Below are 19,457 nucleotides of genomic sequence, written 5' to 3' on the forward strand. Positions count from 1 at the left end.
GGATCATTAGCAAGAGGACGACGTGTGGAATAGTCATGTAACATTAAAGTTATTCTCTAGTATTCATTCCACTCTTGAACTACTAATATTTTCCCTTTGTCTGCCTTTGTAATAATAAAATGATTATGCTTTCACACAGAGAGTAAAGCCTTCATTTTCTGGATAAGACAAATTGGGTAGAGGAGGAGGTTTGGAATAGTCATGTAACATTAAAGTTATTTTCTAGTATTCATTCCAATCTTGAACTACTAATACTTTCCCTTTGTAATAAAATGATTATTCTTTCACACGGAGAGTAAAGCCTTCATTTTCTGTATAAGACAAATTGGGTAGAGGAGGAGGTTTGGCTTTGAAAAGTATTTGTGCTATTTGAAACTGAAGCTGGTTAGCAACATATCGCATAGCGCTTGTCCTCCTTGCTGTTTCACATCCACTCATGCTGTCTCAGATCTCTCCCTCATCTCCCCCTCTCCCAATAATAATTTCCTCCAAATGCCTCATATTGGTTCTATTCCACTGTACTCATTGCTTTTTTTTTTCAGTTCAAATTCATATATACGTTCCTAAACTGTAGTCCAAATTTTGGTTTAATAGGACCATTTTTAGATAAAATTAGAAAAAATCTTGTTTTGTTGTGATTCAGAATAACTCTTCTATGACTGATGGAATTTAATAAAATTTATTATTTAGGATCTCTACTAGAATTTGTTATTTCAGTTTTAGCTTCAGTCAAACAATTATTAGTGGAAAAATTAGGCAGATTCATTCGACTCATTATGAAAGTATATTTTAGGGGTATCAATGCTAATAAGCTCTCTGCACACTCTGAAATTATTATCCTTGCTGTTTTTATATAAGTACTTATTTTGAACACATTGACCAAGTATTAATGTGAGTTTCTAATGCAAAATTATTATATTCAGACCCCCCCCCCCCCAAACTCCCTGATGGAGTCAAAAGACTCATTGTGAATGTTACCAGTTGGAATGAACAATCCAAATTATGCAAGCCAAAACAGAAGATTCAGTTGTTTACTTTTCTGAGTGTTCTCAATGATCGCTTGCATTCATTTCTGTAGTAGTCTCAGAGGACTTTGATCTGATAACAAACTTTATAATATAAACTTTATAATGTGGATTTTGGTTTATATTAAACTAAAGTTTTACTCAAACACGTTAGTTGTCTCCATAATTTTCCAAAATGTAAACTTTATAATAGTGTTATTTATATCCATATCTCAAGCTTTGATTGTTGTTTAAAAAAAAAATTTAAATCTTAGGAAATGTGCAATTGTCACTTCAACTCTCAGTTACTACAGGTAATCCTTGTATAAAGCAGTACTTATACAACGCGGTTTCGATAAAAACACGGTCTACAAATTGCAGTAATTCTTTATCTTTTTATATATTTTTCACCGTGTGACTTAAAAATCAAATTTTATCTTTGTTAAATTTGTGACTGCCCGTATCGCGCATGTAGTTATATGTAGTGAATTTATATTAGGGGATATATACCCTTCAGCATGCATGTGTGTCAATTGTTTACCATATAAAGCGTTTATTGTTGAAAATTGTTTTCGTTTCTGCCAAAGAAATGAAGACAATTCGTTTCTTTTTTATTTTCTGGCGATTTACATACATAATTAATATGTAATGCTTTTTTTATGTAAAAAAAATTATTTTTATAGTAATGGCCACTAAATGGCCATTACTATAAAAATGGCCACTGCAACAAAAGGAAGAAATCAACATTGAAAAGAAAATTCATAAAAATTGAAATTTTGGATCGGTTGAAAGATGAAGAAAAACCAGGAGTTGTTGCAAGAACTTTGAATTTAAATGAATCAATAATTCGAACAATCAAACAAAATGAACATAAAATCTGAGAAGGTATTTTTGCTGGGTCAACGATAAGTGCAAAGCGCGTTGCTCGTGTACATGATATTCTAATGGAAAAAATGGGGAAATCTCTAATGATTTGGATAGACGATCGCACTCAAAAGAAAATTCCTTTCGATGGAAATCTTATTAAACAAAAAGCTCTCGAAGTTTATAAACATCTAAAAGAACTCGAGCAAGATTCTTCAGAAGAAAGTTCTCAGTATGGATTTTGTGACAGTAAGGGTTGGTTCGAAAACTTTAAAATGCGGTTTTCTTTGCAAAATCTTAAAATCCAGGGAGAATCAGCAGACATAGAAGTTGCCTGGAAATACATAATTAATACATATTAATCAATTCTCCAATTGATTAAAAATCATTGAAGGAGGTGGTTATAGTGAAGAATTCAGTTAAAGAAATTACCAGAAGGATTGGACTTGGCAAAAATGTTAGGAAGTTATTTTATGGATAATGATCCCTCAATGGAGCGCTCCGGAAATTCATGAGACAATTGGATATTTGTTTAGCTCCATTTATTTATTATGAACTTAATAAAAAATTGCAGCATAGTGGTAAGCAATGTCTTATTACTGACTTCTTGATAACTAAACCAGTCAAAGTATACAATGAGAATTATACAAAAGATGTCCAAGAGATTTCAAGCGATGATGACATCTGGCCGCTTGTAAATAAAGTACATCTACGAAATGTTAGTTTTGAAGACAGTGATGACGATTAAAATATGCACTTTATTTTATTTTGCCTAAAATATTGCATTATGTGCAATGAAGTTTACTTACAATTTGTAATTTTTATAATTTTATACTATACTATGCATTTGTTTCATAGTTTATATGTTTTCTTAACTTACATGAATTACCTGAATTAACTAAAAATATATTTTTGTTGGATGTGTCATTGTTTATATAATTAAAAAAAAAAAAGTAGGGTTATGTTCTGAAATGAACATAACCCTACTGAGTCTCGCATAACGCGATTTATATAACGCTGCATTTCTGTGGAACCTAACATCCATGTTATACGAGGATTACCTGTATTTTAATTTTATTGAAATCAAGAATCTGATATAATTTGCCCATATTAATTTGAGTTATTCTTTTCTAGATAGAGTTGAAAGTGAAGAAATTATGACACTGTTTTCCAAACAAATGAAGTTTCTCAGAACTGTTGCCTGGCATAACATTAGTCGAAAAAGAATTTTTGTTAGTGTTCTTTCTACTTTTATTGGGTTGGTTGAATTATGTTATTATTTTAATAAATTAAAATATTCAAATTATAATTTTTTTTTCTGTTAATGCATTTTTTAAATTTGAAAAATGAAAATAGTATTTTGTCCTGGTGTTAAAAACACACACCATTCTCAGGTTTAGGATTTTGTTGTTGCGATTATTGAAACTTAGCATTTAATTAGAAAGCATTAGTTCCTTTACATTTAAACTTTTAGGTTTTAGAATGATAGAGAAATGGAGAAAAGTTCCGAGATGAGTTATAAGCTTGGGATTACTCTGTAGTCTTTTGAGATTTTGACACAAGCTCTGACATCTAATGACTTCAGCTCAAGGACAAGATTTGTTCCAAGGTGTGTGACTTCTTCAATTTTTCTTGGGTTTGAATCCTTCAAATTAGACACAATTTGGGACTAAAATTTTTCTCTACCATTGATTACAATATTTTGTTCACATTCTTCCACATTTTGCTGTGATGTATCTATAGCATCTGAAATGTTCCAATTCTTCTAGAATTCTCTTAATGTCTGCATGCCTTTTCATTATTTGTCATAACGCATTATACAAACATAAGCTTACAGTACTTTTAAAAAAAGGTCTTAAAGTTTGTGATCCATTGGTTGAATCAGTGAGACGCTGTTTGTGGATAAATTATGAATCATGGTAATATGCAAAGTTTAATGTATTTAATGTATTATTCATAAATGGGAAAGCCTGCTTTTAGTCTGAAGATATTGCTCTGTTGCTGGTGTAAAATTATTTGGAAACCAATCTTGAAAAGTTTCATGAGTCACATATGCTGTTTGATTACTACTCTTAACAATCACTGGGAGTTGAGGCTCAATCACATCCTTCAATTTCCACAGGTTCTTGGAGCGATAGTTGAGGAGTAGCTTCATATTGAAGTCTCCAGAGACATTTTATCCAAGCATCGATGTTAGATGACCTTTTAATGCCTTGTGTTTTTTTTTCAAAAGAGACTAGTTTTGTCATGGTTGAATTGCAAGGCAAATAAACCTGTACAAGTCCATCAGAAGTTGTGATGAATAAGTTAGCTTCAGCTTTGTATGCTGATGCATCTTCTCCATGTTTAGTAGTTGGTTTGATAATAGTTCAATTCTTATAATCCTAACTACCCATAACTTGCTTTTAATTCAAATGTGCAAGTTGGATCTCTTTTTCAGATAAAAAAGTATAGTGTACACCTTCTCATAAATCATTTCCGCTAGCTTATCTAGATCTTTTCTATCTCTTTCTCTGCACATCACTTCAGCAGTTTCTTTTCAGTAAACAGTAAAATAACCACCCTTGGTTGAAACCACTTTTAAAGAGCCTTTGGATCTCATTATTTGTCCTTTCTGATGATAATGTCTTTCACATTAGAGATAGATGTTGAAAGTTTTTCCACTTGGTTATATTGACAAATTAAAGATGCCAAGAAATGATATTCTTGGTTTAATATTTTAAGTTCTGGGTATTGACCCTTCCCATAAAACGCCTCCGTAGCGCAACTGGAAGAACGAGTACGTTGCGCCCTTCGATTAGAAAAGGCATAAGTTAGATTCTCGTCATGACGGGAGGAATCTTTATATGGACTTTTTCAATTGAAGGTGAGTTAGCCGATCTCATACGGAGGTAGCAAGGTTTTTTCTCCCGGAAACTCTGGTTTTTCATCCCTCATACAGAAAAATCGGCCCTTCAGAACACATGCAATTTACAGACAAAAAATACTAGCAGTGGTGATGGTGGTCGTGGGCAGTAGATGGCGTTGATGTAGGTGATTTGTAGTAGAGGTTCTGTGTAGTAGTGGAGACGGAGAGTTGTACAGTAGGTGTCCTCCCACGACGAGTCTTCGGACTCCTTGGAGGTGTCACGAATAATAATAATAATAATCCATATCATTATACATGGCCAAGAATATGTGCTTTGCATTATGGGATACTAAGGCAAGTGATGTGAAGTCATTAGCCTCTATATATGAGTTGCCCAGTCATGAAGTTACTTCACGTGCAAATTGTTTTTGCTTACACTTGCACGTGAAGTAACTTCATGATTAAAGGATTAAACCAAGAATATAATTTCTTGGCACCTTTAATTTATAGTATAACCAAGTGGAAAAACTTTCAACATCTATCTCTAATCCAGAGTATTTTAGTAATAAGGAGTAGCACCTTTTGGCTACTTGTATAATGAAATATGACTTCTGCATTACTTGAACCTTGGTATCTTCTAGGTCTGGCTCCCATTGATGACATCTCAGTTTTTGGAAAGATAAGTACTTTGGTTTTCTTTTGTTTGTATTTCACTTTGTTTTATTTTTCTGGTGCTAGTGGTGGTTTTCTCCCCACTAGCACTGTTTTTTTTTAAAAGTAAATATTAAGATTGCTGGTACTGCAGTTAACATCTGCATTATGGATTACTTTTGGCGGTATCACGGCTGCCATTTTATAGTAGCTCAAATAGAGCATTTGCTGGTGGTAGTGTAGAATTATTTCTATATCAGTTTTTCTATATTCAGTTTCTATATTCAGTTTTTGGAAAGATAAGTACTTTGGTTTTCTTTTGTTTGTATTTCACTTTGTTTTATTTTACTGGTGCTAGTGGTGGTTTTCTCCCCACTAGCAATGTTTTTTTTTAAAAGTAAATATTAAGATTGCTGGTACTGCAGTTAACATCTGCATTATGGATTACTTTTGGCGGTATCACGGCTGCCATTTTATAGTAGCTCAAATAGAGCATTTGCTGGTGGTAGTGTAGAATTATTTCTATATCACGAGATTATTTAATTCTCATTCTTACGACTGAAAGGTTTTTTCCCCCTCTCTTAAAATCAAATGCAGAGGTTTTAGTCTTTTCCCCCCACCTTAGATAATGGTACCAATTCCTCCAAGCGTTCAAACTCTAGGAATTGAAATTCCAGGATGTGAAGAAGTGAGATTGGTGACTAAGGTTTTAAAAGCGATAGCTGCTGCTGTTAATAAGATTTATTCTTTCGCCCCATACGGCGGAGGGAAATATTTAATTGTAGCTAAAGATGTGGAAACAAGGGACATACTATTGCAGGATTTTATTTTCAAAGGCAGTGTAGATACAAAGATATAAAAACTTTAACAGATAAATATCCACTTCTTTCTTATTGGATCTTTGGAAAATTTAACACAGCTGGAGTAGGAGTTCTTATTCTTATGCTCTTCCTTGGGTCATTCTGTAATATCTAAAGGGATGCAGATGGGAGAATCTTGACAATAGACTGGAAATACTGTGGATATGTATTAAGCTTTATAATTGTTTATGCTCCATCCAATGGAATAGTTATACGAAAATTCTTCCAGGAATTGGAGCCATATTTATATGGTGCTCACTACATCATAACAGCTGGAGACTGGAATTGTATTGAAAACCTCACAGTAAACAAAATAGGAGGACACCCCAAGAGTGGAAAAGAGGGATATGCAAAAGCATGTCCTGACAGTGCCCAACTTGTAGACATATGGGGAATTTGCAATTCTAATCTCCAGGCTTATGTGAAATATGGATCAAGGTATTGGTATAAAGTCTTGATTGAATTTATATCTCATCTTCCCTTATAAATAGGATAATTCAGATTAAACATCTTAACATCAACATGTCAGATCATAATCTAGTTCTACTTAAGTTCCACAGTATGGAACAAGTAGAGATCAGTTCTGGACCATGGAGACTTCCACCAAATTTTCCATTGATCTTTTCAACCAAATTCCAGACCCTCTGTTCAAATTGGAATAATGTTACCTGGAATTGGGATATGTAGTTAAAATTCAAGCAGGCAGTAAAACGGAATATGATGGAATGGGGAAACTAACAGGCTTTCCTCAAAAGGAAAAATTTGAAAAACCTGTATAAAGAGAGAAGTTGGTTCATAACAAACCAATGCAATGGTATAGAATGTTGCAACATCATTAGAAACATTAGCATAGAGATAGAAGTGGAAAGGCAGACACAAGTAGAAGAAAGCAATTTTAAGATAAGAATACAGTAGCACTTAGCAGATAGCCCTTCAGCTGTATTCTTCAATAGACATTTCACTAAATTCTGCAAAGGAAGGACTCACACAAATCTGCGTTGATGGTGAAGACATGTCCACCACTCAAGTTATCCTTGACTCCTTTCAAAAACACTACAAAAATCTGTTTGAAGACAAATAGTACTGTTGGAAATTATAACTCTTGAAACATTAATGGTTTTCCTGTTTATATTCAAGATGGGCTTGACAGACCCAATACAGCATCTGAAGTTACCACAGCCTATGAAGAATGCCAAACAAGAAAATCCCCAGAACCTGATGGTCTAGGGATAGAATTTTAGTGCAAGGCCTGGGATTTTATTCTTCCCATTCTAGTTATACTATTTAATTCTTTTCTTTCATCAGGACACATACCAAGTGAATTTGAAGCAAGCCATAGCATCCTCATTCCAAAACCTAATAGAGATCACACCTTAATCAGCAGCTGGAGACCTATATCTATATCTAATACTGACTACAAGATATTTTTTTGCATTATCAATAACAGGCTGAAAGTGGAATGAGATACATTATTAAAAGCACACAGGTGTATGGAGTTCCATGCAGAGCAGTAGAATTTAATTAATTTCTGTTACATGATGGCAGTGCTATCAGTATACTTTACTCAAGCATTTGATAATGGTCTAGCATCGCTTTCTGTTCTGCATCCAACAAATTGTTGCAGGTAAAAGTAGTGGGTATAGAGACAAAGAAGAGAATGATAAGAACATTAGTTTGGCCAGTTTTCACATATGGAAGTGAGGCCTGGGTATTCAAGAAGAGAGTAAGAGAACAGATAGTGGCCTTTGAAATGTGGTGCTGCAGAAGAGCCCTGAAAATCTCATGGACAGAGCATGTGACAAATGCAGAGGTACTACAGAGAATGAAAACACAGACATCTTTATTGCAGTAAATGAGACTGACAGGATATGTATTGAAGGAATCAGCAGGAGACAGAGAACACTAACAGCTTTAGAAGAAAAGATTATGGGAAGAGGATCAAGAAATAAAAAAAGAAGGCCATGGTTTGATGATATAAGATCATGTACAGAATCATGTGATTATGCTGAAACAAAAAGAAGAACTGCCAACAGATAGGACTGTTTTTCCACTTGGTTATACTATAAATTAAAGATGTCAAGAAATTATATTCTTGGTTTAATCCTTTATTCAAGTGTAAGCAAACAAAGTTTGCATGTGAAGTAACTTCACGTCTGGCCACCTCGTAGATAGAAGCTAATGACTTCACATCACTTGCCTTAGTATCCCATAATGCAAAGCATGTATCTTTGTGGACATATATAATACTTTTCATTATGGGAAGGGTCACTACCCAGGGGGGATGCTCATCATAGGCCTAGAGTAGTTAGTATACAGATGCAGGAGAGCCTGATTAAGAGAAAGAAAAGGCAGATAGATAGTATGAGAGATAGAGAAAAAGGCCTCAGCTGTTTTATACTATCAGTTTTCCTTTATCACCAATCTCATATAGATGAACAACCAAAGACTAATTTGAAACTAAAGGTGCAAAGATGACTGATACCCAGTAGGTTAGCCTTATCTGAGTTAACAGCCTTGAGTTGGCCTTCACTGCCTGGAATTGCTCTGCACACTGCAATTGATTATAAGACCACATTGAATTAAGAGGATTGAACTATTTAAAAAACCTCTCATAGCAAGAATAGACAGAATTTTATCTACTCCTGGTGAATATTGAAAATGTAGGTGGTGTACACCATCTAGTCAAAAATTTGATAACTCCTGGAATGCTTTCTAAATACAAAAATTGTCTGACTGAACAATAAAATTTCCACATTAGAATATTATAAAGCATTTGGATGTCATATTGCTGGTTTTCAAATCCATGTTTCTTTCTAACCTTCCATAAATGGTATTTTAATTCATTAATTATAAAAATCAAAATTCTCTTCTTGGAACACTTGGATAAAGGATTAAACTAAGAATATAATTTCTTGGCATCTTTAATTTATAATGTCTTTCACAGGTCACCATATTAAATTATATGGTGTAGTATCAGCTATATCTTTACTATAAGGTCTTTCAGCTTATTCGGCAATATTAAGTTTTGTATTCAAATAAAATTTTAGGTGCACTAGTTTTGCTTTTGTTTGAAACACTGACTAGCATCACTCTTTTTTTTTTTTTTTTTTTTTTTTTTTTTTTTTTTTTTTGTAGGGCATCATAGCTTGATAAACAGTTTACCCATTCAGAAATTATATATGAGAATCACTGAAGTCCTGTTTTAAAAATGATGCTTGTTCAAATGTTCCAAAATCCTAAAACGTGCATGTGACCATAGAATGTTTTTGACTGGCCTGTGAACACACTCATCTACAGATATTGGAGGCATAGGGCTAACCACCTTATCCTTGATACAGTATGGTTAAATATAGAAAAATCCTCAACACCACAAGGTAAAAGAGGAGGGAAGGAATAATAATAAGAAAAAAATGATATATATATATGTATTATATAAGCTACAATGATGCTTGTGCTATATAACTGATATATTGGAGCACCATCAGTCACACTTTTCTACTTTAAATTTGATGGCTTAAAAGATAGTGGTTTTATTTTAATAGATGGATCAATAACAGTTGATTTATAAAGAAAGAAATGAAAGGAATAGGTCAATAAATGTGAAGCATTGTTTGCATAAATATTTATAGCATCTTTCTTTTTTGTTTGATTTTTATAAAAAAAGCATTGCAGTATTTATTTTTCAATGGATTCTTTCCTGTTATGATAGCCACACACACACACACACAAAGAATAAGTATGTGTGGCTATCATAACAAGCTTGTTTAAGAGGGAAGTAGTTTGCAGTAATTTAAACAAAGTGGTTATTGACAGGTGCTTAAGGGTCAAAGCTATATAACAGAGAGGAGACCTCCACGTAGCCTGCAAAGGAATGCGGACCGACCAAGGCTTCTGACCTAATGTCCAATCCTCACTTTCTCGTGGTGCACGCTGTTAAGTATCTATCTGGATATTGAACGGATGAGGATTGGCTGTCAATTTGGGATTTAGCCGACTCTTATTGGCTTAAACCAAAATTTCAAATGATGGTGCAACGTGACAGAATTTCATGCTGGCTGGGGCGTTTTCCTATTTAACCAAGCCCCCATTGTTTTCACCAAGGAACCAGGGCAAACAGCGAAATGTCAATTACTGGAACAAATCCTAAAACTTAACCCCAACTCAACATCACCAGAGTTCAAGATCAATACTATCAACATAAGAAGCCTGAATGGCAAAGAAATGGAGCTAGCTGAGGAATTGGATAAGTACCAGATCGACATAATAGGGGTGACTGAAACAAAAATGACAAAAACTAGTGAGATCTTTCTGAGCAATAAATACAAACTGTTATATTCAGGCAGTGATGATCAAGGAAAAGAAGGAGTAGCCATAGTATTCAACACTAAATACGAGGCTAATCTTCTTGAATGGCAGGCAGTCCCAAGTAGAGTGATGTGGGCAAATATCAGAATAAGGAATTGGACAACGAGACTTATTTGTGCCTATGGTCCCACAGAAGGTTCTACTAAGGTAGAAGTGGAGGAATTTTTTGAGGAAGCAACTGACACAATGAAAAAGGAAAAGTTGGTCCTTGTTGGGGATCTAAATAGCAGAGGAGGAAATGATTGTCAGACATGCAAAAATATTTTGAGAAAATTTGGAGAAAAGAGCAAAGCTAATAATAATGGCAAATATCTGTTGGATTTCTGCTAGGACATGGACTGGTTATTACTAACACAATGTTCCAACATAAAAATGTGCAAAAATTCACATATAGAGAAGAGACAAGGAAGAAGAAAAGTCTCATCGACTATGTTATTGTTGATAGTGATATTTTCCCACTGGTGCAGGACACCAGAGTGTACAGAGGATTTGAAATTGGAAGCGATCACTATTTAATCTTGAGCAGGATAAAATTGAATTTTATATTGAAAAGAATAACATGTAAGAAAGTTTTAAAGCAAATAAAAGTTGAGCAGCTCTTAGATGTGAACTGTAGGCTGAAATACACAAAGATTATTCAAGAAAAAATGAAAGAGTTTGAGAACAGGAACTATACTTTGGAGATTCAGTGGTAAACCCTATATAAAACACTGATTGATTCAGCCAGAGAGGCATGTGGTGAGGTTGTCTGCAAGGATAGAAAAATCAGAACTCCATGGTGGACACAGTAAGTTAAAGAGGCAGTGAAGGAAAAGAAGAAAGCATATCAAAAGTTCCTGGCAAATAAGTCAGCTTGTGTTCTTAGAGAATACAGAGACAAATGTAAGAAAGCTAAACACTGTGTAAAACTGGCTAAACAAAAGTCATGGGAGGACTTTGGCAAGAACATAGAAAATAAATATCAAGAAGGTGGCAAGATATTCTGGAAGGTTGTCGAAGAAGCTTAGAAATGGAGAAAAGAGTGCTGTAAAAGGAATTAGATGAAATTAGATTAAATGATCATTTAATTAGATTAAATGAAACAAGCAGTGATAACAGCACAGTGGTAGAAACACTGACCAGGCAAGCTGTCAGGAATACATATCCATACTTGAAGCAGAAAAAGGCATCAAAAGCCTGAAATGTGGAAAGGCTGCAGGAGTAGATGATGTTCGACCTGAAATGCTCAAGTATGGAGGTATAAAAGTCCTGCAATGGCTGCACTGCATAGTTCAGAAAGCCTGCACACAGGGACAAATTCCAGATGATTGGAGTAGAGCTCTCATAGTACCCATATATAAAAAGGGAAATAAAACTGTGAGAATTATAGAGGCATTTCATTATTGAATTTTTTTTTCTGGCCCCTTGAGGAAGTTGACACAGTTGATACTTTTGCCATCTAGTGGTGAAAACAAAGTACATCCGGTCTTCCTTCCTAAGGGGGATCTGAAAGTAGCCTGAGTTCAAGTCCAACTTTGAGAAATATCTTGCCCCCCCCCAGACCTATCAACAATTCCTCTATCTTATGCATAGGAAAGTCAATGGGCCTGGTGACCTTGTTCACCTCAGGCAAGGCTAAAATGAACCTCAAGCTACCGTTAGGTTTCTCTACTAGAATGAAGGGACTGTTCCACTGGAAGTTATATTTTTCGATGATCCAAGCTCTCTCATAGTCTTCCAACAATTTTTGTAGTTTATCCATGTGCTTAAGGGGCGTCTGATATTGCCTAACATACACAGGAAAATCTGACGTGATTTGGACAGCATGTTCGACCTTGTTAGTACAAGACAAGGAACTAATCTCTTTAGTGAACACGCTGGGAAAGCGTTGGAATATCAATTCAAAAAACTTCTCGATCGCTGTTCTTTCATGTTCAGATTTCGATGAGCTGACGGCATCATGCACCATTTTCCTTTTCCACTCATCTGAAACTCCCTTCGAATCTTCCACTTCAATTTCTAAAACCTCTCTCGTCTCCCTCTCACTTCCTGCTCTAAACTTAGGTTGGAACCTTCTTCCACAAAGGGATATCGTTTCACTAGCAAAGTCACACATGAATTGATGTTTCTCCAAGAAGTCGAGACCCAATATGATCTGGTTGCTTGTATCTGCGAGTTCAGGGAGGACCAGCAATTCATGAGAGAGAGCCTGACTGAGAACCAAGGTATTGTAAACTTCACATTCACTTTCATCTTTGAGAGGAGCTCAACGCTGGCAATTCCAGTGATCTTAACAGGTTTGTGCAAATCGATAAGGCAATCAGAAGAAATCTTGTTAAATTTCTTGACCAGTGACATTGGTATAACAGATACTTGGGCTCCAGTGTCGAGTAGGAAGTTACAAGGGATCCCCTCTGCAAGGGACAATAGCATTCGTCCTATTTTCTCTGCAACCACTACATTTTGCAGACACCCAAATCAGGAGAACTGGGCCTGCCAACTGACTCAACTGGGAGCGCGGCTGAGACCCCTTTGTTTTCCTCTGAATTTGACTTGCCACCATGTCCCCCGCATGATTGGACACCTTGTATAGAGAATTTTGTTCTTAAACATTGATCGGTAGATCCAATAGGTTCATGTCCCGTCTCATGTTTTCTACCTGGCATTGGATTTACCCCTTTTTTCTTCTTTTTTTCTCAGGTGTGATTGTACCCGAGAGATTTCAGAAGCTCAGCTCTTTCACCGGAGTCAGAATTGCTCCTGCATCTCGAGTGGTGGGGTAACTGTGAGCCAGGCTTTTCCAGCAATAATTGCCTCAAAGAATTGGCATGAGAAATTTTCTCCAACACTCTTTCCCCTCTCCTTAGCTAATCTATAACATCCATCTAAGTCATTCACGCATTTCTTATATATTACTTCTTGTAACTCATCACATAGTCCTGATCTGAATTGCTGGAAAGCTATCCACTCGAGGTGAGACTTTTCCTCCATGGACACTCTCATAGATCGAGTGATGGAGAGCAGTCTGTTCAAATAACTTGTTACACTTTCCCTTTTTCCCTGCACACACCTATAAAGTTCCCAGAAGGTTAGAAATGGACCCTTTTCACAGGAGAACTTAGAAATCAGCACTTCCTTAAATTTTGCATAGTCTAAGGTCTCCTTCAAGATGGGGGAGGAGTAGAGGAACTTCTTTGCCTTCCCTACAAGTTTACTGCGCAGGAGGACGATGAGCTGGAAGTCAGTCCACCTGCCTATTTTCCTCAACTCTACGATGTAGCTAAAGAAAGCTAAGACGTCGTCAGTATCCTCCCCAGAGAACTGCGGAAAGATTTGTTGGGGGTTAATGGTCCTGAAAAACTTGCAATAATTCATCCCAGAACTTGATGGTTCATACTTGTATGTAGGTTTACACGATATTGTCCCGTGTTTTTTTTTCACACAAATTTCTGTTATCTAAACTTTTTGTACCAAAATTGCCTGATCTCAAACCAAAACCAACTCACCTTGATTTACAAAAATTTATATTCCTTTTCCCCTTCCAAAAAAAAATGTTATTTGTTTAATCGAGTTAATCAAAATCCTTTGGGCTGTGCCATTGTTAGTTTTCGCTATTATTGTTTGTTTTCTTACGTTTTAGTGTTTCATGGTATGCTAGAATTCCTCTCTCTTATCCTTACTCAACTCCGTTCAAAAATTGTTAGCTGTACCTGCAAATATAGTAATTTATCTATCCTTGACCCCTCTGCTACTATAATCTGCTTTAACTAAATCCTATCCCTTCGGTTGGTTATGAGTGCAAAGCTCATCAGACAAAGAGTCTATCTCGGGCTAGAGTCAAGCCTCTTTGAATGCAAAATCCGGAATTAACTTCCTTTCAGAATTAAGAAAAATGTGTTTCCTATACAAGAGAAATCTTATTTCCTATACAAGAGAAATCTCCTTGTCATGGAGTTAACACACAGACTATTTTATGATTCTAGAATCCAGCAAACAGCAATCCCAATTACAAATCCTTAACAAACTTATTCTACATGCAGACGTAGCCAATCCCTCGCGCTTGAATTCATACAGGTTCTGATTTTAGTTAGTGGAGCATTGATTTTAGAGATCAGGCAACTTTATAAGGTAAAGAAAACACGAATGTTTATTCATTCTTTAGCTCGATGTATATTTATCAAAAGTTCACTTAACTAAACTGAATTGCACTTGCACGTTACAATTATTAACTAGACAAAATAGAACTACAATCAATACATCACATTATGAGACAATATCAAATTTAAGTTGTGCGTGCTGCTTCTACTCATGTAACACAATTAAGCTAGCGATTATTTCATTCATCTAAGGCTATCAGACAATGGCATACCTCAACAGTTCAATGTCAAACTCTACTACTATGCACTTTTAGAGTTACAGTAATTTATTGATAGGTTAAGTACTAGAGTCCTGTTACTAATTATCAAGTCCTATCACATAATATATCAGCACTTTTCTGCACTTCAGCTTAGTTCAGAATGCAATGGAACTAGAAAGATTTTACATTACTGACCATCTGGTTCGTGCTGGTATCTTCTCCTGATCAGTCCTTTGTGAGCACATGACTTGTTACCTCATTCTACTGCCTGTTGTCTTCGGACATGACCCTCTAGTGACTATGTTCACGAATCTCCCTCTTGCTGATGTGGGGAAGACTGCTCTGCCTGGACAGGTCCTCGTGATTCAGCATGAAGCTTCGGTTCTTGCTGACTGTCTCGCTGTACTGTAGATATGCCTGGACTGGACCGCTGCCTGGTCGCTTAGCTGCCGCTGACCATCATCCTTCCTGACCACTCCTGCCACTTCTACCGGTACCCGAAAGCCAAAGGGAGATGAAGAGGGAAAAAAAGAGCCTCAAGCCCGCACCACTATGCTTCTTATATCTCCACGTTTCTGCTCTCTCCCTACGTTACTGATTCCGCTCGGCACCTAAGTCCCTTGCACTTGGTACTATCTTCTCAACATAGATGTCATGCGTGCACCTCGGACCTCGTGACTGCCACGGGTTATGTCTATATGCCGATTACTTCAATGCAACTTTCAATCTAACCTTTCCTGTTCTAATATAATTCTCACAAAAATCCGATTCCTTTAACAGTTAACAATATAGCGAAACAGAGGAATTCACAAAACAAAGAACTAATATGTTATTTACAATTTCATTTATACCTATATACAAATACTTCCTTAGGAAAATTTATTTGTATCCTAGTTAAATCCTGAATGAAATGTTTTATGATAATTTAAACCTTTCATTCGAGATTTAACAATATGGAATGAAGGTCAGCATTAAAAAGACAAAGACAATGAAAATAGGCAGAAAAATTGAAAATATCAACTGCATTGTGAATGGAGAACCTATAGAACAAGTAAAACATTTCAGCTACTTAGGCACAATTTTTAGTGAAGTTGGGAAATTTAATATGGAATTAGACAACAGAATCAACAAAGCTGGTATGGTAGGAACTCGACTGAATAAATTTATATGGAATAAGAGAGAAATTAGCCAAAACACTAAATTAGCTGTATACAAGGCAGTGTTCAAACCAATTTTAACTTATGGATCTAAGAGCTGGGTTAGAAGTAAAACAGTTGACCAAAGACTAGAGACTGCAGTTATGAGAGTCCTGAGAAAGATTAGTGACATGAACAGATGGCATCAATGGAAATATCATATTGAAAATGAGGATATTAGGAAAGAACTTGATATTGTCAGCATCCAGGAATGCATTAGCAGAACTAATCTCAGGTGGTAAGCGGAATAGGAAAGGAAAGATTAGCAAAACAAGTGTTCTCTGACAGGTTGGCAGGAAAAAGACCCAGAGGAAGACCAAGATATAGGTGGATTGATAGAGTAAAAAGTGCCTTAGAAGACAGAAATATAAGACCTGATAATATTGGTGTCTTGACAAGTAACAGACTGATTTGGAGGAAAATTTCGTCCTACATGAAAAATTTACATCATTACTATGTAAATTTTTCATGTAGTACTATCATATCCTGTATACCCCTTGAGGGTATATATCAGGAATTTGATGATGATGACGATAGTTATTAATTGTCACTCAACACTTCAGATATATCCACCAATTAAAACTCATGTTCAGTTGCTTGTGCTTGTTCTAAGATAACGGCTTGCATTCTCTATCTCTCTTTCTTTAAAAAGTTATTTTTGATGCTGACTACATGTATTTTGGTCATTATGAAAATTTCAGGTAAATTACATTAATTTAAGCTAATGTAACATTTTGAAATATATGTATTATATAAGCTACAATGATGCTTGTGCTATATAACTGATATACTGAAGCACCATCAGTGACATTTTTCTGGGTTTTCATTCTTTCAAGAGTATAATTTTATACTCTTCTTTCTTATATATCTCACATTATTGTTTGCTTTTGTACTTTTTTTTTTTTCATGTTGTCATTTTGTGTGCTTTATGCATGGTTCCTACCAATCTTTTGTATTCTGTGATCATAGTTTTAGCTTTTTATTTCTTTTATTTTCTAGTTTTAATACAAACTGTGGATAGATTTTATGCATTATTTCAGGATTACTTCTAACAGCTATATTTTGATATCATTGTGAGAAAATTCAGTTCTCCATCATGAAAGTTTTGTTGTTTTACTGTTTGCAGTAGCAGGCTTCAAATAGCATTGGTTCTATGGAACTTAGTTATGTCTTTTTTATATTTATAGTTCTTTGTAACACATCATTTCATTATAGTGGTATTTCATATAGTGTGTTTGACCACCAGTATGGATTTTGCTAATCTAGATCCACAGGAAATCTCCTGGCCTACATCACACACACTTCTGGACTCATTCCAATGAAAGGTTTAGAGATATCTGTGGTGGTGCACTCGACATCTCTAAGGCTTTTGATAGGATCTGGCATTGAAAGCTTCTCAACAAATTACCTTCATATGGACTGCTTTTGTCCTTGTGTAATTGGATTGCCAGTTTTCTCTCAGATCAATCCTTACATGTGAGGTGATTTGTTTTCTGTTTTCATATTTTCTTGTTCATACAGGTGTCTCTCAGGACTCCGTCATTTCACCCACTCTCTTCTTCAGTTATATAAATGACCTGCTCTCATTGACTGCAAACTCTATTCATAGTTTTGCTGGTGATAGTACTTTCCACTCATCCTGCCTCATACGACAAGCCTTGCAGTGCACAAACATATCACGCTTCAAAATCATCTGTTATAAATGTCCTGAACACTGATCTCCACAGTATCCTTGATCAGGGTGAAAACAAGCTAGTCAACATCAGTGCTTCCAAAAAACAGTTTTGCCTATTTTCTTACAACAACAACAAAAATACCTCATATTTTCTCCGCTTACTTTGATAATGCTCAACTCAGCATCAAGATCAAATCTCTCTTTTCGGACTGACTCTTACTCCAAACGTTTCCTGGCATAATCATATCACTTCTGTAGCATCATTAGCTTTCAAAAAACTTGGATTTCTTTTCTGCTCAAGACAGTGCTTCTTTTCTGACCAATTAATCACATTGATTAATGACATCTCTTACAGACTTTCTTTAGCACCACTTTTTCATAGATCATTTTCTGCATTGTTTCATGGCCACTGTTAGAAGAACTAGCATCCATTACATGTCCCATTTCTGCCAGATCCACAGGATCTTGAGCAATAACAGATGCTCGGTATCCTTCTATAATCGAACTGCATACCCACTAAACCTACTACTCCCAGTCATCTTTCATTCTATCCACCTCAGTTCTGTGGAACAGCTTTTCTTGTGAAGCATTTACAGAAGACTACAACCTCCAGCAGTTTAAGAGATATCAGTAATATGTAAACACAGAAAAGAGAGAGAGAATTGAATGCAAGTTCTTTTAGCATAAATACTAATACATTACCATATATATAGCAGTTGTCCACAACTGTTATATGCATTGTATTGGCATTTATGAACAAGCTGGGTACTTTATTATTTATATACTATGCTTAAGAAATAGATTTTTTTTTAAACCATTCCAGTTTATTTCCTTCACTTCTAAGTTCTTTTCTATTTTTACCGATTACCTTGTTTTGGTTTTACTAAAATTTATCTTCATTGCATAATCCTTGCTGTTTTTATGTAGGTTTTTAGTTTTCCTTATTATCTGTAAATAATACTATATCATCTGCATATAGTATATTGGGAGGTTATATTGCGAGTGGTCACATAATTTAGCGCTCGTGTAAAATTAATGATTTTTTATCTGTTTTGTTGTGTTTTTTCCTTAGAAAATTAGTGTATTATAATGTATTATGTAGATCTTTTTGTTTTTAGAGTATTTAGTATCTTTATAACATTTTTATTGTTATATCAGCATGGCACCAACAGAATGAACAATGTCAACAAAGACCACTTTGTCTGGCCATTTGAATTTGCGGAATTTTATTTAGTGTAGTGTGTGTGAAATGTATTCAACAAGAAAATTAAAGAATATGTGGAAGGAAATTGAAACTGGAGAGAGAGTGTGTATTAAGTGTTTCAAAAGTGAGTGTCTGTTAGACGATGAAAACACAACAAATACTGACACATGATGGAAAATGTTGTTATTAATATCGAACATGTAGCCTTGGAAATAAAGGAGAATGAAATGGATATTGATAAAGAAATAGTGCGCTTAAATGTTATCCTTCATAGGACAAAGCGACAAAATGCAGAAGTAGCAAGAATTAAACGAGAGTGAAAAAGAAAGAAGCACGTGATCCGAAGGAATAATAAAGACTTACCAAACAAACAAGAAAAACACGTTAGGGAGAAAATTAGTATGGAGACTCGGTGATCATCGGAGTACTTAACGAAAGTGTGACAAAATCATAT

General features: G+C 35.3%; 1 protein-coding gene across 2 annotated transcripts in view; it reads left to right on the forward strand.

Moving 5' to 3' along the window:
- Window positions 1-19,457, forward strand: part of LOC150106396 (protein SERAC1-like) — a 281,390-nt gene that overhangs the window by 21,112 nt on the left and 240,821 nt on the right. For both annotated transcript variants that reach the window (XM_090393115.1, XM_090393116.1), the window contains exon 3: window positions 3,003-3,126. In XM_090393115.1, the coding sequence (XP_090249241.1) occupies window positions 3,026-3,126 (101 nt within the window). In that variant the 5' untranslated portion in view covers window positions 3,003-3,025. The remainder of the gene's footprint in view (window positions 1-3,002; window positions 3,127-19,457) is intronic.

Source organism: Typopeltis vanoorti, chromosome 5 (genome assembly GCF_054136105.1).
Source record: "Typopeltis vanoorti isolate ZY-2024b chromosome 5, IOZ_Tvanoo_1.0, whole genome shotgun sequence".
Classification (NCBI taxonomy): domain Eukaryota; kingdom Metazoa; phylum Arthropoda; class Arachnida; order Uropygi; family Thelyphonidae; genus Typopeltis; species Typopeltis vanoorti.